This window comes from Tetrao urogallus (assembly GCF_951394365.1).
Source record: "Tetrao urogallus genome assembly, chromosome: 1".
In the NCBI taxonomy this organism is placed as follows: Eukaryota; Metazoa; Chordata; class Aves; order Galliformes; family Phasianidae; genus Tetrao; species Tetrao urogallus.
In genome coordinates this window covers 15,572,381-15,597,019 of record NC_136813.1, presented here as the reverse complement: position 1 = coordinate 15,597,019, position 24,639 = coordinate 15,572,381, and the positions used below count along the sequence as shown (strand labels likewise).

The 24,639-nt window shown below is 39.9% G+C and overlaps 1 protein-coding gene across 1 annotated transcript in view; it reads left to right on the top strand.

Moving 5' to 3' along the window:
• Positions 1 to 24,381, top strand: part of ALKBH8 (alkB homolog 8, tRNA methyltransferase) — a gene marked incomplete at its 5' end in the record, with an annotated part of 48,320 nt that extends 23,939 nt beyond the window's left edge. Inside the window, 5 exon segments of the mRNA XM_079548605.1 lie at positions 8,929 to 9,035; positions 13,916 to 14,070; positions 14,823 to 15,088; positions 22,248 to 22,397; positions 23,784 to 24,381. Coding sequence (XP_079404731.1) covers positions 8,929 to 9,035; positions 13,916 to 14,070; positions 14,823 to 15,088; positions 22,248 to 22,397; positions 23,784 to 24,353 — 1,248 coding nt within the window. The 3' untranslated portion in view covers positions 24,354 to 24,381.
• Between the last annotated feature and the right edge of the window lie 258 nt (positions 24,382 to 24,639).

The window sequence follows — 24,639 nt, the reverse complement described above, 5'->3', positions numbered from 1 at the left end:
ACAACTGTTACATCTTTTATCCCCTATTGCCCAACGCTGAGCCCTTTCTCCCCTGACTCCTCATTGGCTGAGTACTGCAGGTTCACACTCTTTCACGATGCTTCACTAATCATATGAACACCAAGTAGACACAAATCTTTGCTTCTCAAACACACATGTCAATTGACTTCTAACATTTTGGTCAGAACACATTTTGACATTGGATGTCAGTTTTACAACATAAACATAGACATAGTCTCTTAATAGTTTAATTACTCCCCTAACATTTGTGCCCCTTCACACTGGGTCATTGTTCTGGTCATTCATCTGTCCTCGCATAGAGATAAGCTCAGAGAGAGGATAGATGGGAGTATCTTGGAGCCTGTCAATAGCATGCTAACATTCCCACAAAGTGAGACAGTTCTGCTTTGTGTAAAGGTCCTGACTCCTTGAAAGTTTGTTAAATGTATTTTATTTCTGTTAGTCTAACGAGCAGCCTTCCAATATGTTTCCTAGTTCAGAATACTATACTCATATTGTTTAGAACATTCAAAATCTTTGCAGCTTGGTGAGAAAGTAATTAGGTAATTTAGTAATTATGTTTCTAAAATATGTTACTAATATGTATGGTATTGTTACTTTCTACATCAGGTATTTCTGAGGATATGTTACAGCTTAATTCTTTAGATCAATTGCCCTTTTCAATGTTCAATGCAGAAACAACACTTTCATTTCCCACATACGCATGGAGAATATTACAGATGTGCCAAGGCTGTGTGTATGCAGACGTGTACATTAGAGTCCTGTGTCATCATACTTGGATGTGACATTGCATTCATTCATTACACAACAGCTGTGTTGAAAGGATTTCTTCAGTGGTTCCTTGGCAGATGTTTGGTACAGTATTAAACATGTAAATAAGGAGTACGTGCTTTCAGGACATGGCATAATACATAAAGCACAGGTCTGGGGAGATCTAGTTGAAGACACAAAACTGCTTTCTTGTGTCATATTGGCATTATATCTTAAACAGATTGAGCCCCCTAGAAACCACCAGGATCAGGGCTTTGGCTTTTTGGTATGAGTGCTCTTGTTCTCTCTCACTCCACTGCACTCCACTGTAGGAAAAGCAATATACATCTTCCAATATCAGGGAAAGAAAATGAGAAATGTTTTATATTTGGGATGTGCTCTGCCCTTGTGTAGGTGGGTGCTGATCCCTGTATGTCTGTGCAGTACCAATGTAGATGTGAAGATGTGAGGGAAGGCATATGACTAAAAGAAATGGAAAGTATTTCAAAAAAAGTCAATAGAAGAAATGAAATGAAGGTTAACAACTTCTTGCTTTTTGTGGCTCAGATGAATTCAAGCTAAGAGCTAGGGAAGCGATTTATTGAAGACTGTGAGCTTGACCAAGTTCTTGTCTCAGGATTCATAAAAGGACGTCACAGTCACATGCTGGATTGGATAGCAGAAAGAATGATTTTAACTTGTGTTGGGAAAGAAATGGGGATAACTATTCTTTTTTCTGTTGGTACTGGAAGTTTCTTATGTGGAATCATAATATCCAGCATTGGATTGTAACACAGGTAGTCATCTGGAGGCATGTGAGCACCATAGGCAATGTCCTGACAGATTAAAAAAAAAAAAACCAAAAAACAAACAAACAAAAAAAACCACAAAAAAGCCAACTTTCGGAATTAGTGAGAACTAGCATATTTGATAGGTAGTTTAATAAGCAAGATTAAACAGTAATCATGGATTTATGAAGATGCTTTTCATAGAATCACCAAGGCTGGAAAAGACCTCCAAGATCATCCAGTCCAACTGTTTGCCTACCACCAGTATTTCCCTCCTAAGCCATGTTTCTTAGTACAACATCTAAACATTTCTTGAATACATCCAGGGATGGTGACTCAGCCACCTAGCTGGGCAGCCAATTCGCTCACTCTTTTGGAGAAGAAATTTTTCCTAATATCCAACCTGAATCTCACTTGGCACAACTTGAGGCCATTCCCTCTAGTCCTACCACTGGTTATGTGAGAGAAGAGGCTTGATCCCTTATGTTCTTTTGGAACAGGGAAGGAGTCAGTTTGAGAAGATGTATGAGGGAAGCGTAAAATGCTTTAACAGCAGGAAAGGGCCTTTGAGTAGGAACAGCAGCAGATGCGACACAGCCAGAAGTACCACGAGCATACAGCCTCTGCTGGGGCCTGGTAGAGCAGCTAACCCACTGGACACTTTGGGGGACTGGTTCCAGCTGGTGGGGTGGCAGGACAGGGTGCCACAGTGGGACCCACACCTGGAGTGCCTGTCTGTGATCTTGGTGGGGATTTTGTCACTGCCTGCTGTAGGGAACCTGCTTTGGCAGGGGGGTTGGACTCGATGATCTCTGGAGGTCCCTTCCAACCCCTACAATTCTGTGATTCTGTGGGGAGCCCCGTAAGCAAAAGGTCTGGGAGCCCACATGGCCTCAGGGAAGGTGGTGTGCATGTAAGTGAATATAGTGGGGGAGTAGAGCTTTGGGGGATTAGTTATGAAGGCTCTTTTGAAATGTCTGTGTTTATTAACACGTTGTTGGCCTCCCGTGTTGTTGTTTGACTGTTATTTTGGTACTACTGTTCAAAATATAGTAACTTGCTGGTTGCTTCATATTTACATGTTAATAAATCAGTAAGCTAGTTCGATTTTGATTTAACCACAAGATTTGAACAGTTTTTTCTGCTACTGTCATACTCATATGATTGTGACACCTTCTTGCCAGCTATTTTGTGCCATTTTGGATATATGCCTGAGTTCTTCCAGTATGTTTCCAGAAGGTGGGGCAAATATATTATACTTCTGTTACACATTAAGGAAACTGAGTTCCTCAAATGATCAGGCTTTTTGGCTAAGAATAAAGGAGCATGCTTAGCTGTATTTGAAGGCTATCACATGAATCTGAGCTATTGATTGTCCACCATATTTCATTGCTGGTTTGCTCCCTGCTCACTCTTAGATCAGCTAAGTCTTTCCAAGACCTCGTCAAAATACGGTTTTGGCATTAGTTCATCTGAGGACTGTCCACAGAAGGCAGGGTGGATAAAGCTATGTTTGATCCCTGTCAACGGATGCACTTCACACCCTACTTTCTCTCACTTGTGCTGTCTCCTAGGGAAAATGTTACATTCCCTTTTTTGTGCTATAAAATTCCAACCTGGTTAGTTGTAACACAGTTCTCTTAATGCTTCATGGTCATACGTCAGGGCCTAACTCTAAACAAGGTGGATGTGAGACAGTGTGGATCATTTGGTCTCCATTCTGGGAATTGTTTCTAACTATCTTTTACTTAGAAATATAGGTGTGCCCAAAGTGTCTAAAATTCAGCCCAGTGGCAATGACTGGTGATGGGATAAAGAAGTTAATGGAGTATTTCAGCTCTCCTTATCTGTGTAATAGTGGGTGAAAAACTTCTAATAGCTTGTAGTTAGTGAGCCTCAAGAGATCCATCCCTAGGTACAAAGGGAGAGTGGTATATGTTCCAGCTAGCTGTGACAAGGCCTGTAGAGAGGTGGAATAGCCTGTATCCAACAGAATTAACATGGAAATTGCAAGTTTTCTTCTTTGCGAGCACTACCTGGGCTTGTAAGCAGAATACCGGCAACAAGAGATTTTTGATGGTGGAGTTAATAAAATCATAAAACAGTTTGGATTGGAAAGGGCCATTAAAGATCATAGTGCAACCCTCCTGAGGTGCATTTCTCAATAGAACAGGTTGCCATCCAACCCGACCTCAAGCACCCAGGGAGTGGACATACATAGTAGCTAGGGGCAGCAGTGGTATCCTGCTCAGTGGATACAATCTTCTTCTATTTATCAGGAAACTTACTAGCAAGACAGGACCTCAGAGAGAAAATGAATGAAGTACTCTCAGTTTTTTGAAGTAATGAAGGTCTAGGATATGTATACTTAAAATTAAGAGGAAGAAATACATAGCCATAGAGTGGCTTTAATTGGAAGGAACTTTAAAGTTCACCCAGTTCCAATCACCTGCCATGGGCTGATTGTCACCCACCGCATCAGACCACCCAGGGCCCCATCCAACCTGGCCTCGAGCACTTCCAGGAGTGGGGCATCCACAGCTTTCTGGGCAACTGTGCCAGGGCCTCACTGCCCTCTGAGTAAAGAATTTTCTCCTACTATCTTATCTAAATCTTCTGTATTCTAGTTTGAAATGTCCTCCTTTGTCCTATCGTTATCAGACCATGTAGAAAGTTGGTCTCCATCCTGTTTAAAAGATAATTTTAAGTACTTTGAAGATGCTGAACTCAGAATATACAGCAAGATAGTAATGCGTTACATGGATAGAAGATTGAATACAATTTTTTAAGAAAAAAAAATTATTAAACATCTAAGTAAGATCAGTGTAGTGTCTAAATAGATAAGCAAGCTTAATGCAAGATGGTATGCTTTGGCTCAAATCTGATGGATGAGGTCTGGTGCATTGTTGGAGACCTTTGAGGTAAGTAGCATTGGAGTATTTCATGGTAGTCATCGTTATTGTACTCGTTTTCTAGAGTAGGGCTAGAGACCATGATGTAGGATATAAACATCAGGTTACTAAGATAAATATCCCAAGACATGGACTGTCTGGGGAAGTTAATTCACTCTCTTCTCCTAAATGTTCAGAATATTCCCAAATTTTGGATGCTAATATAGTTTTTGCAATGAAAGGCACTCTGAAGGGTAATATTGATGGCTTCAGATCCACGGTGGCCAGCAGCCCCTCATCTTCACATAGAGCCCCAGTGTTGTTCAGTCTGTGTGTGTGGACTTAAAGGCAAACAGCTGACTCTGCAGTAGGCATTCCTCAGCTGTTTTACATGTGGGGTAACTGCTATGTAAGCTGTTAATGTGACTTTTCTCTCTGAAAAGTGAGTAAATAATGTCAGAGACTTGAAATGCATTCCGGATTGTAACTTGTTTCAAGTCTACTTTTTTGAGTTTTAGAGTATGTTTCTTCTAAGGCAGTCTTTTATCATCAGATATAAACTGCATTAGCGATGAAGCTTAGAAAAACACTGCTACAGCTTGTTCCACAATGTAGCAGTGAAATCCTTACTGACATTGTCTTTGTAGCCCCATTGCATTATTTCCATTGTGCCTTTGGATCATTACTTATTTGATAGAACAGTCATTCACCTCCCTCCTGCACTTCCCTGAGGTACAGTACTTCTGCAATGAAAGGCAGTACAGACTTCTCATTCCCATAGGAGTCAAGAGCACGCTTTCTTTTCTTACGTTTTTATGCTGAATTCTTTTCCATTCTTTTTTTGCATTTAGCTATATTTTATGCCAGAGGAGCAATGTTTATGATGTGGATGTCACTTTGCTTTGTTGTTCAGCCCCTCTTGAAAGCTGTTTACTGTGTCACATGCTCCCTTGCTCCCTTGTCACTAGGCATCATGACAAGATATTTAAATCTATGAGTAGGTGTTATTTGCTGTTTGTGTTTCTTTCAAGTGTTTGGTATGTATAGAGAGAGACTTCTTTAACAGTACAAAGAAAAAAGGTAAAAGTTGTGTGAGATCAAAGCACCAACTATTTTTATTTTTGAATCCTGGGTGATGCACTGTGAGCTAGATGGAAATTTGATCTTTATTGACTCTGCCACCTAAGAGAAAAAGAGACAATAAGTTTTTAGGAAAAAAAAAAAAAAAGTAATTGGAAATAACTGCTGTGGAGCAGAGCTGTCATGAAGTGGATTGATTCAGCAGTGGCAGCTGCTTTATTGATTGTGAATCCTCAGTAAATTAAAAAGTGGACTGAATGCGTTAATCTTTTATGTGTGTGTGGCAGTGACAATTTAGAATGTCCAGCCAGGATAAAGATATAGGAGTGGGGGAATATTATCTACTTCAGTCAGTAACAGGCTTTTCAGAGATAAGAACAGAGTTTTTCAAATACCCATCTGGGTTAAATGTTCTCTACTGTACCACGGACAAAAAAATGAAGAAGTACTTTTACTCAGTTTTTAAGCCTTTGGGTGCAGGTATTCTAGATAAAGAAATAAAATATTAATGTAGGAATCACATTAATTTTATTCAGATGTACACAGTAGATTCCTTAAATTTAATTATTTGTCTGAACTGCAGTGTCTAATTTATTATTAGTAGGAAACAGCAAAATCTTAATATTGTCCAGCTATCTGTCTGCTTCATAAGCAAAAGTCAGTTTTGGATTTGGATTTTTGATTCTTCCCATTACTGCTAATTATTTAATGTCATTACTCATTTGCAAGTAAATTAATCCTTTATTTATATTTTGTCCCAAATCATCGCTGCTTGTTATAAGGGTGGCATTTGTTTAGAATGGGAGCAGCCACACAGTGTGAGATAAGAACACAAACTTTTCTTCTACAGAAAAGTAAGGAGCAGGGACAGAGCTGGACTCTCTGCTGGTGAGGACTGGGCTTGCCAGATACTGTGTACGTATGTAACTTCCTGTTTTTCAGCCTTAAATTCTGCACCAACAGAAATTCGTTTCACCTATTCTTGTTGGCTTATCATAGCCAATGTTGAACCAAGAGCATGCACTGTCTTCTTTTATTATCTGCTTTTCTGCCACTTCTGCCTGAAAATTCAGTTGCGAGGGACTATTGTTTTTGCCTGTCATTTCCAGTGTGTTCTCTGTTACAGGACACCCTGAACCTCTGCTGCTTTGGATGCACAGTACTCTGCAGAGGCACTGTGGGAGCTTTTCAGCTGGTAGGGGAAGAGAAATTGGAGGAAATGAGCAGCACAGAGTTGGAAGAAATATTTGCTGCTTCTTTAAGCAGAGTCTCCAACTTGGCGTGTGGAGATATGAAGGAGGCCAAGGTTTCCTCCCATATGCTGGAGAGAGATGAGAACTGGAAGTGTAGGAGACCTCACAGAGCTGGGAATCAAATCCTAGAGAAAAGTATTGTTCCTGAATGTTATCTGCAAGAAGTGGGCTTTGTTGCTGCTGCTGACCTAGAAAGAGGAACACAGGGCCTTCAGGAAGGAATTTGGACAGTCTCAATTTCAGTTTGTTCTTCCCCATTTCTGAAGAACTTAGTTTCTTACCTCTCACACCTGTCCCTCAACAACAGTGGGACAAAGAGGCAGAAGAGCCTGAGATATCATTTCATGAATTTAATCCAGCCACTTTGCTCATCAACTCTTTTCTTACTTTTCCTTTGCTTACTGTTCTTGTTTAGTCATCCTCTGGTTTCTTTACCTTGCAGACAGCTGCTGCTTCTCACAGAAGCTTGTGCTTAGCCATGTTTTATGGCATGGGTTCCCTATCAGATCTATGGAGCCACTGTTTCTTCTCCTTCCTCACCTTATGCTTCTTTGACAATACCTGGAATAAGTTACAACATGCAAAAAAGAGGAGTACATTATGAAATGGCTGCAGTTCATTTATTTATGTAACCACCTGAGTGTTTCATAATCGTTAATTGGATGGAGCTCATAAGTAGGCTGTATTCCTGTTCTCCCCTATAGCTCTTTCCTCTTGTGTCCCATTGTTTTTTCACGTTCATTTCCTTCCTTAAATTCAGGTAGATCAGTAAGAGCTTTAGTTAGATTTAGAGTTAGGTAGATGGTACTACAGCATTTTTTTTCCTGAAGACACAAATGCCATTGTATTTTCCTCCACTGCACGCAGCAATAAGTAGTAAATCCTGCAAAAGGTCTCACTTGTTCCGTCTGTCTGGTGGGTTTTGTTGGGTTTTTTTGTTTGTTTTTGTGCTGAATGAAGATCATTGCACCATTGTTTTCTGTGTTAAATGCATCTGTATGCAGAAGCAGAATTGCTTAATTTGTTTTGATCTGGTAAGGGTAGTAAGTCTGCTTTTAAATCACGTGCTTAGCAAGTAGGTTGCAATCAGGTGCTGCCACTGCCATGGTGCTCGTTTTCCATTGTAGCTGGAACCACAACTTGAATGATTTTTGATCACTTTTCTTTCTTTCTTTTTTTTTTTTTTTCCTTGCTATGTCTTCCTTAAGCCCTTTGGCTTGCTGAAAGAACCTGATCCTTATTTTCTACAGAAAGAATTTCTCTTATTTGGGAGATGTAAAAGGATAACATTTGTAGCCCAAGCAGAATGTAGCACTGCCATCTGGGCTGTGAAATTGAATTGAAGCTGAAAGCATTACCTCAGTACATTGCTGTGGTTAGAGGCCAGGTGGCAAATGAGAAAAGGCTGCTCTGGTAGTTGGCGTGTGAGTCAGGATCTTGGGAGACTCCTTGTGCTGCAAACCTCTAAGAATCTGGATGGGTTAGAAATGATTTATCTCTCCTAATACTGGTTACCTAAACATTATGCATCTACTCTGAGTTAATTGTCTCAGCTCACTGCTGTGAGTGGATAGGCATTTCATCCACATCAGGTAACTGCGTTATAGAGGAGGATGAATCACCTTGTGGAGATGCTTGTCTCTCTCTTGGTAAATCTCACAACAAGGCAGTAGTTGAATGCCTTAGCCCAGCTGCCTAACTAGGAGGTGCTTGAGTTATAGCAAACGATCCCTCTTTATGTAGTTGCATTTAGTTGAGTGAGAATCGTTCCTTCCTATATCACAGGTACATAGATTTAACAGTGCTCCCATGTTCTTGTGAAGGAAGCTATTACTGCAGAAACAAAATAAACTATTTTGGTATTTAAATTATTTATAATATTAAAATAAGTGTGTATATATATATGAATGTATTTATATATGCAGGTTTTGTGGTTGTCTCAGATTTTTGAACACACTGCTGAAAGGAAGAGATATCAAGAATGCAGTATAGAGACAAAGGCTTTTGCTTTCCCAGGAAATACGCAGCTGTTTTGTGACAATATCTTTGTTATCACACAGAGGTAGGACTTGAGAATGCCTAGCTAATATGCGATGCTCTGTAAGTCATGCTCATTGGTGGCTGGTGTTTTTTTTTTCCTTTTAGATTGTGATGGATTTCAAACACCCTGATGGCCACACAGTGGCAGTTATGCTGCCTCGACGCAGCTTGTTGGTGATGACTGGTGAATCCAGATACTTGTGGACACATGGGTATGTGTAAGAGCCCCTGTCTACTCATAATGAAGGAGAATGTATGTTGTTTATTTGCTTTGTCAACAGTATTCTGTATTGAAAATTACTCTCAAAGAAATCAATGAGGTTTTGAGATAATTAGACAAATTTCCTCCTTGTCCAGGTGCTACTCAGATTACATTGGAAAATCAGGGATTTTAGGAAGCTAGTTGTCAATCCCTGAGCTGCAGCTCTCACAAGTTGTTTCACTCAGAAGTCCCTTGCACTTTTCACAGTGTGAAAGTCCTCTAAGGTGGCAAGGAATTATTGCACTGGAATTAGCTTCATTTCTTTATCCTCTTTTCAGCCCACAGTTTTTCCTGCTGAATCACTGTTACAGTTGGAAAAAATATCGTGGTGTTAGAATTGGAAAGAATATTGTGGAGAAATGAAAAGTAACAAACAGAGAAGGAATGCTCATCTGCATTTGAAGATTCAGGCTTGCGATGAAAGACTCCACAAAGGAGGGATCTCCAGAAAGGAATCCTTCCCCAGTGGCAGTCAGTCCTTAAATGGGATCTAGGATGGGTGGAGCCTGCCTCCTTCCGGTCACACAGCTGAGTTGCTTTCACCTGTGCTCCCACAGCTGACCCAGTCCTTTCCTCAGTGGTTCAGACCATGACTCGACAGCTCCCATACAGTCACATATGCCAAAACCTTTGAAGAAGGGTTGGTTTAGGAGGGTGACTTCTCCTGCATAGAAGGCTTTAGTGTCACAAAGGGGAATGAGTTTTCCTGGGCTTCTTCCTGTTGCTTTAGGACCATGTCAACTACTGATAAGACTGCTTTGTAGTGAACAGGTTTGGGATCCTGGAAAAGAGAATTCTTGAAACGTTTCTTGAGGCTTTGCTTATTGTACAGTTTAAATCAGATTTTTGAATCATGCACCACAGGGAAGTCCTTACAAAGGAGTGCTAATGTCAAAAGGCTAAAAACTTGGCAAGGTTTGAGTGACAGTAGTTTACTTCAGAAGAATATGTAAATCCTCCTATTGCACAGAAATGCCCCCAGTAAATGTTTTTTCCATTGTTCAACCCAAAGAATCATTGATTACAGCAGTAAATTGGAGAGACTAATTACATTTTGTAAATAAAAGACCAAATCCTATTATTGACAAATTGTCTGCCTTCTAATTTTACTGGTTATTTTCTATAGTGAAGAAGAGTGAATGTGAACTCCCCAATGGCCTGCACGTTGTTCATTTTTGTAGAGCACTTACACCACCTGTGTAGTTGCTCATTACATTAAATAACTGTAAAAAGCAGCTGGTATTCCTGATGTGCATCATACAGGGCAGTGAAGTCCTTTGTTTTTTAGTGTACAAGACTAGAGATGGATCTCAGCATCATAAGCTTCTTACTCAATTCTGTCAAATAGCATCTGCCTTTTCTGGGAGGGTTATCTACAACTCTGAAAACAGTGTTCAGTTTTCACATAAGGGACCTTGCTGGCCTGGAGTGGCGCAGGGGAACAATCAGGTTGGCTCCATCTGTGTGTCCCATTGGCCATGGTGTAGGGCAGGCTGAGGCCACGTGGGGACATCAGCCAGGGGTCCAGGCCTGGATCAGCAGGGCTATGGCATGCACAGACAGCTGGCACACCCAGGCTGTGGGTTGGGCATGGCGCAGCTGGACAGCCTCCACTTAAAAGCAGCTTCTGGGGGAAGGAGAGTCAGCCCTCGTTGAGATTTCTGGCTTGCTTCACAAGATCTTTCCCCAAGACCACTAGCTCTGCTCTTCCCAAGCTGGCCCTGCACCCAGGCAGCCAAACCTGTGGGAGAGGGAGAGATAATGCACACATTCCACTTGCAGTGATTGCCAGCCCGTTTGGTTTGGGGTGGTATACCTGCCTATTAAGAACTAGACTGAGACCAGTGCTTAATTCACTTTTACCTTCAATGATGATTGTGTTTTGAAAACCAAGGATGCAAGCTATGTTTGTAATGAAGATCTCCAGTCTTTTTACTCACGTATTCCCACCCCCTCTCCTTGTTTGCTTTTCCTAAAAATAGCTTTTCTGTATGGTAAATGTTTTCAGAAGCAGTAGTTGGTCATAGTCAACTAGGGTAAATTAGTATTGGGATCTCAGTATTTCAGAGTAGGAAATACTTATTTGTCTTCCTTTTTCCAATTAAATTCTTTATTTTTAAGTACCTGTAGTTGCAACATCAGGTATTTTTCAGATCACATCTTCACTGTTGTACCTTGTTGATAAATGGACATCTTCTGAAACTAAGGAGAACAGAGATAACAGTAGGATTGCAGAGCTTGCCAGTAAAGAGCAAGCTTGTCTTGATGCTAGCAAAATGTGCCATTGCAATCAGTAAGATTGATCAACCAGCAAGGAAGTGTAGTTACTTCACTTGCATCAGAATGGTTTTAAGATCATTTCTAATGTCTTTTATCTATTCCTCAGATGTCAAATTAAAGAGCAAAAGGTTTGTTTTTGGAATAATTCTGGAAATACTTCTGTTGTGTACATTTGGATGCAAAAAGAAATAGGGACTTCACTTTAACCCTGTTAACAAAGTGCTCATGAAAAGCATTTTCATTCTAACCTTTCTGATAACGTGTATCTGAAAGAAACATAAGGTTAAGAAATCATCAGGTAGACCAGAGGATGTGTGCTTTTTATGTCTCGTAGGTGAAAGTAGAACTAGTTTTAATTATGTAACTAGTATTAATTATTGTGACAGCATCAGGAACGGTGTTTTTCCATCAAAAAATTAAACAACTCTGTCCAACGAAAATGATAGTATTTTATTTCTGACATTGAGAGTCTAATTCTTAGAACACTAGATAAAAGGCTGAGCTTACTTGTAGCATGGACAAAAGGAGAATCATGTAGGTTGAAAGGAACCTGGAAAAAGGCTGTCTGAAAATATTAGCTCCTAGTATGCACAGCTTACTGCTGCAAGTACAAATATGAGTTTATGTGAACAGTAAAGCCAGTAAAAAATCTGCAAACTTTGGGCTTGAAGTTCAGCTGTCAGTGGAATCTCGACTATCATTAACTGATTATTTCATCATAGTTTCATTAGCTGGACAGGGCAATTCTTTATTAGATCCCATCCTTCCCATGGCTGCCTTTAGGGGTGATTTCTATACCTGAGGCTGCTCTGTCTTCTTTGTGCAAGAACTACACAGACAATCAATGTGCTGCTTTAAGACCTTCAAGCAGGAGGGACCTGCAGTCTTTCTCTATGATTGGATTAAAGACCAACTTCCCTGACAAAAGGGATGACAAATAACAGGTGCTGGCGTGGCTGCTTTCTCATCATTCAGATCGTTCTTTTGCTTGCTTAATACAGGCCCTGATCAGCAGTTTTGTGTAACCCGCAGAAAAGTTCCACTATGAGTAAGGATTGTGACTGTTGGCTCTGCTTTATTAAAAGATGCAAGAGACTTTTTTCCCCTCCCTTTTAGTTCAACCTATGAGGGTTAGAGTCACGGAATCTTTTCTTACAGGTTAAACTCAGCTAACCAATATAGAAGTCACTTTTATAGTGAGAGTTTGTCCTGCTGGGAATCAAGTACTTTGAAGTCAGCAGCTCCAAAGAGGCTTCACTGAGGCGAGTGTTCCTTAGAGATGGCTTTTTTTCTTTTCCTTGAGGAAATTTCTGCATTAGTCTCCTTGAGAACTGAGCTCAGGAAATGTTTCAGTGTGACAGTAACAGCTTTGAAGTGCTAAACTATTTCCCTGAAGAGTTTGTATTTTGTTCCAAAAGTATCTACTTTGTCCCATGTGCAAGTGATGGGAAACCACATGTGGCTGCAGCTGCACCTCTTCTCTTGTATTGATTTTGCCATTTTATTTTCACATTTTCTTCTTGTCAACTTTGGGAGAGATCCACTCTGAAGTGATTCAGAATTTTTGGTACATTTTGTAATGTTAATATCTTCATAAAATTATTAGATATTATAAATATTTATATAAATATTTTATGTATTATAACCATAATATTATAATAATATATAATACAATATAATAATATATAACACAATATATTAATAATATATTAATATATAATACAATAGTATAATATAATATTATATACATTATTATATATTATATTATGTATTATTATAATATATAATTATGATACAATATATAAAATAATAATACATAATATATAATATATATAATATAGTAATATATTATTATTATATTATTATAAATTATAATAATTTATTATATTATATATATTTTTATTTATATAAATATTATAAAAGTTTTTTTGTTTTCCCTTAGTGTCTGTGGCAAATCCAGAAGTAGCTGAAGAAACTCAGTTCCCACTTTGCTCGATTGCTAGTTTTTGGTCAAGAAAGAAAAAATGCATCTTGCTACTCCATGAGCGTTTTTGCAGATCTCCGATGTGCTCCAGACTTTGCATCTGCTCTAGTCAATAAACAGAAAAACAATTATGTTGTAAAGCAGAGTTCATTGAAGAGGCTTTTTTTGTAACAAGAAACTTCAATCTGCAAGTTTAGAGCTAGTCAATACTATTCTTTTAAATCTGTAGCCACCATTTTTAGGAATGTATTTCATCTTTAAGAAGTGTATTTCAGATTAAGTCCTAACAAAATAATCACATTTACTGAGGGAAAGAAAGGAAGGGAAAGAAAATGTTATTCCTTTCAGTTAAATAACACGTTAATTAACATCATTAGTTTATGTGTCAGTACCTCTTTTCTCCTTTAAAACATCATAAGCTGGAAACAAAAGCAGTAGTACATTAAATAGTCTGTTGTAATCGCACTTGTCGGTGTTTAAGAATTGCTGTCTTATAAAGATGAATGGTTGTTTTTTTTTCTGATGCAAATTAAATCAATCTTTGATTTTATGTGACTTTGTTTTAGGATTACACCCAGAAAATATGATGTCATTCAAGCATCTGAACTTGGACAGAAAGTTGGAACAATCACTGCTGATGTTAGAGATTTAACTCTGAAACGAAGGGAAACAAGGACATCGTTTACATTTAGGAAAGTGAGGAGAAGCCCTTGCAATTGCAGTAAGTGTCTTGAGTTGCTTTTCCAGTCAAAATTGTTACTTCTGTATCATCAGTATGTAAGCATGTTTTGAACAAAGTAGTTGGCCCTGTTAGTTAGTTTTGGCAGTCCTAGTAGCTATTTGTAAATAGTTTGTGGTTAGCTGTACTGTATGGTTTGAATTGATTGCATCTGCACGGCTGCTGGAGTTTCTCAGGGTAGCAAGACATTTGTGTAACACCAGAGTCAGGCAATTAATCTGGAATCCTGGATTTTACTGGCACCTGGAATAATCAACTATAATAGAAGTAGCTACTATTCGTTAGGTTCTTATCAGTTCTGGTTATTTTTCATTGGAGGAAAACTGTAGTTTTGTGAAAATAAGTATGTGAGGGAAGGAAAAGCAATCAAATCTGCAATGATAGAGCCATGCTTATCTGCAGTGATGGAGCCTTAGGACAGTGCAGATGATAGTTGATAGATGGCTCAATAGTTACATGGAACTGAAATCCGTTTGTGTCCTGCTAGCAGACCTGTCTTGATCACTTATAGACAGCCTCTGTCTGACCACGTGGCCAGATTGATTGTTATAAAATCATCAAATACATTTGCAGTTTGATCCATGTTGCAGTTTTTGAAAGATGAAGGAGGGAATGAAGCATTTATTGCATTTCAATATTTTACTTCTTGTTTTCTTTTACTTAAAATGTTTATTCAGTATAGGATGACTTTGCTAACATTTTTTTCTTGTTTGTGTGTCTGTTGCTGCATCTAGTTTACCCATCTGTCTGTGACAGCCAGAAAGGACAGCAAAGACAAGCAGAACCATCATTTCCACACAGTGAGATGGAGGCCTCAGAGCTGGAGCAGGAATATGTACACAAGGTGTATGAAGAGATTGCCACACACTTCAGTAGTACCAGGCACAGCCCGTGGCCCCGGGTTGTTGAGTTTCTCAGGTCGCTGCCAGAAGGGTCAATAGTTGCTGATGTTGGTTGTGGTAATGGGAAATATCTAGGCATCAACAGGGATTTGTACATGGTAAGTAGTAGCTACTGTCATTTGTTTTCATCAGTACCAGTTTTTATTGTCTTGCAGTTGTGGCATGTTGGAGCTTCAGTTGTGGGAAAAGTGCCAAGGGCAGGGAGCTGTTGCCTGACTGAAGATCAGTTACCAATTATGTTAGGCTTCCACATCCATTTGCTATGTGTAGTAGCCTTTTTCTCAAAGCCACTTTTGCTTTGCAAGTTAGACTATATTAATAAAAAGGGAGTAATGGGTGCATTGGATTGAATAATTGTCATGGATCCTTTTGCCTTTTTTGCTAGTGCTGTAGAGTGAGACTATTAGAAGGGAAAGTAGAGCAGTTTGAATTTTTCCAACAGGTGTGTGACTTGGCTGGTGAGTGGGAAATGTAGGGGTTGCAGAAATCACCACGGACTGTGCTTCTTTGTACACATCCTCTGCAGTTCCATCTGGACTGCTGGCGCAGCTTATTTGTGAGCGATAGTGTCTGGCTTTCCAATCTGAATCTGTGCATAGGCCACATGAATATGCCAACGAAATTCCTGCTGGAATCTCTACTTCAGCTCAGATTGGGAACCTTTCGCACTGCTTTTCCTTGCTTTTCTCAAGTCCTGATGACACTGTTCGTGTGTTATCATCATCTTACCTGTCTCGCAATCTGTGACTCAGCCCACTTTTGCTTGTCTCCCTTCCTATTATGGGGACATAAAGAACATACAAATACAAAGCAAAATATTTCATTTTCTTATTGCAAATATTTCAAAGACTTTTTTGCAACATCAAACTTTTTATTCTTTTTCCCAAAATAAATATTTGAGAGGTGTGTGTTATGCTCTCCTCTGTTCCAGAATTGTCTGATTCTTTTGTGTTTGTTCTATGAAGCACTTCGAATTTTTCAAGCCTGATGGATCTCTTGTTAGTCAAAGCATTCATTATTAATAATAAAAGTCAGACTTGTTTGTATGTTACAACAGAGAAACAGAAGTTTCTGTCCTGCTATTTTTATATGGCTATAAAACGTAAGTTGTTATTTACAGCCCTGTCTGTATTTGTAGTACATTAATTTCCATTACTCACTTATAAGCTAGGAAAAAAACAACTGATTTATAAGCAGGCATGTTTGTGCCTGACTGCTGTAGGCTGAAAATAATTGTTAATGTTCAATACATTTCAGTCTTTCACTCCTGGCTGCAAGAAAATTCAGTAAACTTAACTAGAGAACTTAACTAGAAAAAACTTTTCCAGGGCCTCATGTAGGTTATTCAGTCCTAGAATTAATTTGGTAAATTGTTGTTGTATATGTTGTATGTCAGTGATAGGCTTTTCACAGAATCACAGAATGGCCGGGGTTGGAAGGGACCTCAAGGATCAAGAATCTCCAGCCCCCCTGCCACATGCAGGGCCACCAACCTCCCCATTTAATACTAGACCAGGCTGCCCAGGGCCCCATCCAACCTGGCCTTGAACACCTCCAGGGACGGGGCATCCACAGCCTCTCTGGGCAGCCTGTTCCAGCACCTCACCACTCTCTCTGTAAAGAATTTTCCCCTGACATCCAACCTCAATCTTCCCTCCTTCAACTTAAAACCATTTCCCCTTATCCTGCTGTTATCTACCCTTTCAAAGAGTTGATTCCCCTCCTGTTTGTAGGCTCCCTTTAGGTACTGAAAAGCTGCAATGAGGTCACCCTGCAGCCTTCTTTTCTCCAGGTTGAACAAGCCCAGCTCCCTCAGCCTGTCTTCGTAGGGGAGGTGCTCCAGTCCCCTGATCATCTTTGTGGCTCTCCTCTGGACCCTCTCCAACAGCTCCCTGTCTTTCTTGTATTGGGGACTCCAGTCCTGGACACAGTACTCCAGATGGGGCCTCACAAGAGCAGAGTAGAGGGGGGCAATCACCTCCCTGTCCCTGCTGGCCACCCCTCTCCTGATGGAGCCCAGGACACCATTTGCTCAGAAATACTCAGAATACTGAAAACCAGATAGAGGGACCTGAGGACAAGTAATGTGCTGCAGAGGTTAGTCTACATTTATAGACAGCATTCGAGGTGTAGCTGTAATGGTAGGTCAAAGTTAAGGTACCTCCTTATACTATAAGCTCTGTCCAAAAATATCTTAACCATGCACCATACTGTCATTTTTACTTCAGGTTCTTTAGATGAGATGTGATGAGTCCAGCTACATTCAAGGAAAATGACAGTTCTGTAATGGCTGCATTATTGTGACACAGATAAAAACGGCAACTTTGTAACAAACAGAAATTCAGGTTAAGAATGTCCAAGAGAGATAGAATCCATTCTGATGGAGGTAGGGAAAGACTGGAGAAAGAATCTGAGACCAGTTGTCTGAGATCACTTTTCTTTCTCTGTCACTCTCAGCTTTTCTTTTATTGTTGAAAAGAATGCAAAAGAGAAATGTCTGTAGGGTTGGGTGGGTTTTTTTATGCAATCCCCTTCCCATCCAACTTCATTTGGAGGAATCGCTTTGGCAGTTTATATTTCAGTGTTCTCAAGCTCAACATCCATATCTATAAACAGGACTTTTATTCTATAGAATGCAATATTTCAGTCTTTCCCACACACAAGCACCACAAGGGTTTCATTCCAGAGCCTGTTGACAGCATTCCAGTGTATCTTATCCATTTTTATGAGCTGTAGCTCTGTCTTTACAGTTTCCAGTGTCTGGGCTGGTGTGATGATGTGCAAATCCCTATAGGAGCATCCCTGCGTGGGGCTGAGGTGTGACTGAAGGACACTGAACGTTTCAGTTCAGTCAGAAGGACATTTCAGTTTTTTGGTTCCCACTTGTAATTGAATGGACAAACTGGTAAGAAATCTAGTAACAACTGAAAAAAGCATTGGGTAGATATTTTTCTTTGTGTTTAAAGAAGTGACTCTACTCACCAGAATAGTTATGCTAGGATGAAAAATGGTGGCAATACAGGAGCCCTAATGGTTTGTTTTAATACAGACATTCATATCCTTTTTTTTTTTTTTTTTCTTTTTTTTTTTTTTTTTTCCTCTCTTCTCTGCATTGCTGTCCTGAACTGAGATCAGCTGGAGCTATATTTTGTCAGGGTTTGGGAAGGAGGAATGGTGAAGATCTGAATTAATGTTGCATAAAATATATACTGGATCCATGTTGCTTGAGAGCAGGTTCCTAATGGACTTAGCAGTAAGTCAAAACAGGAGGGATAAAACCAGCTGGCGAAGGTTTACCTGGAGCCAGATCACAGGATATTTTAGTAATTGAAGGGTGAGGCAGAGGAGCCTTTCTTACTCTTTTATTCCCAATGAGTAGGAATCGTTAAAATGGTGGGGGATCTGGGTCTGAAGAGACCTCAGAAGGCACCCTGACTGTATGGAATGGAGAGGGAAAACACTACGTGAAAAGAGTACTGAAGGCCAGGCAGACCAACTGGAGCAGGGAGATTTGTCTTGCAGTGTCTGTGCTGGTATCTTTTTTTCTTCATGTGTGCATGTGTGCTGGAATGTAATTGGGTTCCTTGAGGCTCTGACGTTAATTATAGCTGCAGTGATTCTCTAGGGAGCCATATCATTCCATTCGGTGGTTGGATTTCAGAATTAGATGTACTTTTTTTCATCACTTTCTAATGTGCTGCATCGGTCAGGTTTACAGATACTTAAATGAGCTAATTCAGCCAGCTGGAGTTTAGTAATAATGAGATAACTTAGGGAGAAAATATGTAACAGTGGGCAACACTGACCTGTCTTTACTTATCTTTATTTAAGCCTGCAAGATTTGCAGTACCATTACAAAGCATGTGATTTGTCTGGTGCTCTTTTCCCCTAATGAACAGTTCCATACCACTGCATCAAGTAGATTTACAAAATTTAGTTTAACTACTCCTGGATGAGATGGCAGAGGTGAAGATCAGGGTGGGATCTGTGCTTGTGTTATCTCATTCCAGGGAACCCAATACTGAGCTCCTGGAAATTCATACAAGTCACAAGTTTTACTTTTCTTTCTCTCTTTCCTTTTCCCTTTCATCTTAGTCTTTTTTGATACTTCTTTCATTTATCTGAAGGTTTGCTGATACACATTTCCTGGCTTAAAAACAGGAATTGGATGCAGGTAATGTTTATTCAGATATAATGAAAATTAGTGCCTGAAATCCCTTCTTCTGGGGAGATGCTAAAAGATTCAAAACAACGTGGTGAGAGGTGGACTGGCTAAGAGGTGGATTCAGCTGAACAGTCAGCTGTGCTGTGTGAGATAAATCAGAAATTGGGTGGCTGAAGCAATGAGTTGGATTTGGAAAACTCAGCGAATAGTGTATTTAAAGATAGAGAGGGCTCAAGAAATAGGAAGAAATGTGAAACCTTAAAAATATATAAAGCTCAGCTCACCAAGGAGTGTTGTAGGTTAAGATCCTCTCCATTTTGGACACTGAGCTAATTCCTCTACCTTTCTACGTTGTTCTAGAAGAGAAATCATACTGTACCCTATGCTAAGCATCAGCAATGTGAACTGGTGAAAATTAAAGCATTATAGTTCTATTTTGAGATTTTATAATGGTTTGATTACATGTTTGATTGGAGAGAGAAAAAGTAAAACTATTTAAAAACATTTCTGTGAACTGTTTTCTGTAAATGCAGCATCATCACATCAAAGCTTCACTCACGCTTCAGAATTAGAAATCAGGTAACAGAATTGGGAAAAGTTGAGTTTGAGGTTTCTGTCTCTTGCTGAAAATGTATTCTTAGAGACATCAACCCTGTTCTGAAATATGCTTTATATGTTCATAAAAATCATAGATGGTCTTGGTCTCCACATGTGAGCTGGCACTGCACCACTGAAATTAGCTGCTTGCTGCCAGCTTATTGTTTTCTCAGAGGCTGAAACCAGTAGATAACTGGTTTTGAATGAATGTGTGTTTCTTGTAAGCTACAAAATGTGGAAATACAGTGATTATAATTCTTTTAAAATATCGTGCAAAGATAATTCCAGTAAGGATGCGATATTTGCTTAGCTCCAGCACCAGGCAGATTTGGGATGACTCCCCACGCTCAGCGTTTCTGCATATATATGCAGCACCTATTACAGTGTTTATATCAAAACCAACATAGAGGTGTGCCTCATCTATCTCAGAGCAGCTGTGCATTCACATCCATCCATTTCAAGGTCTCAATTTTCCTTGCAAAATGGAATCTTTTTGCTTTGGATGTTGATTCACTTCAAGTATGACATTACAAGTAAGCCTGACTTCGTAATTATTTGATATAATTTAGATGCAAATGAGGAATTCACATTCTAGCAGTGGTGCCTTTGTTCTTGTTTGCAGTTCGCTGAATTCCATTAACAAACAGTGCAGCCCTTTTCAAGGTCATTTTTGGAGGGGAGGATTAAATTTCACTGTCCAACCTGTTTTTGCTATAGAAGTGTGGGGCCCAAGCAATTATTTCTGGGAAAGCTTATGGAAGTTGCAAGTACTCGTCTTCCTCCTTTTTCAGCCAGCATCAAATTAGGTCCTTTGGCTTTAATAAATACTGCATTCTGATGTCTCAATTGCAGAAGTAGTGGAGGGCACTGGTAATGAGGCATGGAATCTCCAGCATTCATTCATTCCATGATGAGAGTAATTTAAAGACACTTCAGTTGGTATCCAGTGTGAAATGATGGGATTTGTGTTTACTTCCAAGTAAACAAGAATTCCCTCTTTTGTTCACTCTCTGCTTCAGTAAACCCTAAGGAGAGGCCAAGAAATAAATGAGAAGAAGGTGCTACTGGGATTGATCTTTTCAGGTCTGTTTAGAGCTAATTGTCAGAACAATATGTACGTACACGTGGAGCTGGTTTTGTGGCAAGTTATCTTGGCTTCTCAGTTTGGCACTTTCAGAACAATTTAATTGGATCAAAAGTTAGGATCCAAAGTCTCTACAAGGAAGCTTTCAGGAAATCTGGAACAGAATCCTGGCTTTCTTCAAAGCTATGATGGTAGATGGAAAGCTAAAAGAATTTTAACTAACACAATTGGGAGATGTCATGGAAAATATGTTTATTTTTATCAATTGCTCCAAAAGAGGTTTTTAATTTTGGCAATACTGTCATCTCTGCTGAGCTGATGAATTAGAGCAGTCTGCTATACTTCTTGCATCGGGGATGGTTTAATATTCTTTCTGCGTGGAATAAGATAAATGCTGTCAGCAATAATTACTTAGGGATCTGACTCTGCTCTTGGTTATCTGTTTGTTGCTGATCATTGAAAACAAAAATAAATTTAATGTTCTCATGCAGGCTGAGTTTGATATATGACTTTGTAACAGGATTTTGGTTTGAATATTGTGTGTGCTCGGCAGACATAAAAATGAGGGTGGTGTATGCATCACTGCTTTTATCCTTATAGAAGGGTCTTAATCAGTTTGAATGTATTGTTTCTTTGCAAGTGTGTAAAACACCCTTTTTTCTAGATGCTTTTTCTTACAGTCTTTGACTTGGATACTGGGTAGAGGGAAGAAGGAACTGCTGATGAAGAGTTTCAAAATGGTTTTTGGAGATCATTTCATTTGGGCTGGACAGGAACCTGGAAAACTGTGTTGTGCTGAATATGAAAGCTTAACCTGCTGTGCATTTTGGTGCTGAGGTCGAAAAGGACTGTACCTAAGCACTTGCTTACCTGAACTGCAATGACGAAAGGCGCGTGGTTGGTGAAGCTGTGTGACGTAGTGCAGAGTCACCACTTTGGCATTTATACTTGTAGATTCAGCATTTTTTAGTTCGTTATTTGTCTGCTTAAAATGTCCTTGTGTTATGGTGGCAGCTGGAAGGATCTGAAAATACTGGGGTTGGGTTTGGTCATCTCTTTGCTTGTTATTTTCTCGTCTCAAGATACCATCAGAGCCAGCTTTGAAAAATGCTGAGAGCTGTTCTGTCTTATCTTGGTTCAAAACTGAGCTGCTGTGATGAGCAAGCAGCCAATCTGCTATATTTCACTTTTAAGTAAACACTTTTTCTTGTTGTTGATATCTGGGACTCATATATTTCTCTTACTTAAGGCTATTTTTTGTGCTTGCTCTTGGTTTTGTTTTGAACTAGAATGTGTTACCTTGATAGGAGGCTGTGATGACTCTATTACTGGAAACATCAAGTGAAAATCATTTTTCACTCTTGTGATTATCCTTCTTACGAGAAGCTTAATGGAACACTTTCTGTTACAGATCGGCTGTGATCGCAGCAAAAACCTTGTGGATATTTGTGGAGAAAAAGGTTCCCAGGCTTTTGTCTGTGATGCCCTATCAGTGCCAATCCGGAGTGGTTCTTGTGATGCCTGCATCTCTATTGCTGTCATCCACCATTTCTCAACAGCAGTAAGTCACCCATTTCTGTGCTCCACTGTGCTCTTGCATTGCTCTGCAGAGCTACTAATATTTGAAACAAAACTAAGAAAAGCAGCAAAACAATTCAGTAGATTGGGATCACAGAAACAAAGCAGAACAATATGAAGTGAAGATCAAACGTGTGTGTTTGCTATTAAGCAGTTGTCAGAGCAGAACTAAGCTGTTGGACTGACGCTACCTCTGAGGCATTCTCTTCACATTCTCCTCCTCCCCCTCAGGTACACTTGCTCCTCCTGGCACTTTCTAGGTGTTTCTGTTTCCTTTTGTTCTGCCTACAATTAGTGACTCCAGAGAAAGTGGGCTTTGCTTTGGGATTCAGGAGATGTGTTATTTCCAGGTTCCGATATTGAACGGATTTCATGGTTTTAGTTCTGTGGATTCATTCTGAAGAGAATGGGGACACTGCTCATTTGCTCCCTTATTTCTGTGCTTTCTAAGCTTCAGGCAGGAGCTGTGCAGCTGTAACAGGCTTCTAGGCCACGAAACCATAATACCATAGTGTCATCTTACAGAAGTGAAGTGAATGTTTCCAAATGCAGTATAAAAAATAGGAAGCAGACTTATTTTGGAGAAGTCTGACATATCTTAATTGAGGTAATTAGAGGACCTGTGTTGAAGCTGTGAATTTAACTCCTTTAACTACAAACTCTATATTTAAATCTAGAATTTTAGATCATTGTAGAATCACAGAATGGCCCGGGTTGGAAGGGACCTCAGGGATCATAAAGCTCCAACCCTCCCACCACATGCAGGGCCACCAACCTCCCCATTTAATACTAGACCAGGCTGCCCAGGGCCCCATCCAACCTGGCCTTGAACACCTCCAGGGACGGGGCATCCACAGCCTCTCTGGGCAGCCTGTTCCAGCACCTCACCACTCTCTCTGTAAAGAATTTTCCCCTGACATCCAACCTCAATCTTCCCTCCTTCAACTTAAAACCATTTCCCCTTATCCTGCTGTTATCTACCCTTTCAAAGAGTTGAAGATCTCAATCATCTATATTGATGGACTGTCATTTCCAACTGGGCTGACATGTCCAGGAAAACCTGGTCAGCACAGCACCATTTTCAAAAGGCAAGAGAACTGTGTTCATGAAAACGGCTTACTTTGTGCATAGCAGCCTATATTGTGAGTTATTTCGTAGAATCATAGAATGGCCTGGCTTGAAAAGGACCACAGTGATCATCTAGAGTACGGCATTGTGGGCTCATACATAGTAAGCAGAAATGGATATTGTCCAGTGTAAAAAATTTCTCTGGTCTTTATTGTATGTTTTGGACGTGCTGCCAGTTCCGTTCTCCTGTCTTTTCTGTTTATCTGCATACCAGCTTCCCACTTCTGCTTTTTCCTTATAGGAAAGAAGGCTGGCAGCTATCCGTGAACTAGCCCGGCTTCTAAAGCCTGGTGGAATGGCACTCATTTATGTGTGGGCAATGGAGCAAGAATACAAAAACCAGAAGTCTAAATATCTTAAGGAAAAGCATGGCAGCAAAAACAAGGAGGAGGCAAGCAATACTGGCATGTCCCAGAGACTGCCTGATGATCAAAAGCCTGATAGCAGCAGCCAAGGCTCAGCATGTTCTGCCCGACTCCTTGATGACTCAGAGGACAAAGGCTGTGCTGCAAAGCAAGTAGTGGACTCCAGGCTGCCTGTTCACACCAACCGGACCTCCTTTCACTCTCAGGATATGCTGGTTCCCTGGCATTTGAAAGGTGGCATCAAAAAGAAAGGGGCAAATGTTGATGAAGTATCATTTCCAGCTGTCTGTAAGGAGTCGCAAGAACTCAGTCCTGTTTTCCACCGCTATTACCACGTGTTCCGTGAAGGGGAACTGGAAGCAGCATGCAGATCCTTGGACTGTGTGAGGATTCTGAAGAATTACTATGATCAGGGAAATTGGTGTGTGGTTCTAGAAAAGCTGTAGACCACAGTACTTCCTCGATTGCCTTTCTTTTTTGTGGAAGTATTTTTGATGCAGACTATTAGCTCTTCTAAAATATCAGAATAAAAGATTGTTTATTAAGAGTAATGAACACTGTGTGCATGTGTTAACAAAATAATGACCAAACTCAGATAGATAAACACTCAGCAAGGAGTGAGCTACAGGGAAAAGGATTCAGTGGGTAAAATACTGGCTGCAGAAGTCAGCAGGACCACAATTGAGTTTTAAAAACTAAGGGCCTGGTTTTCCATTCTGTTACAGCATTTTG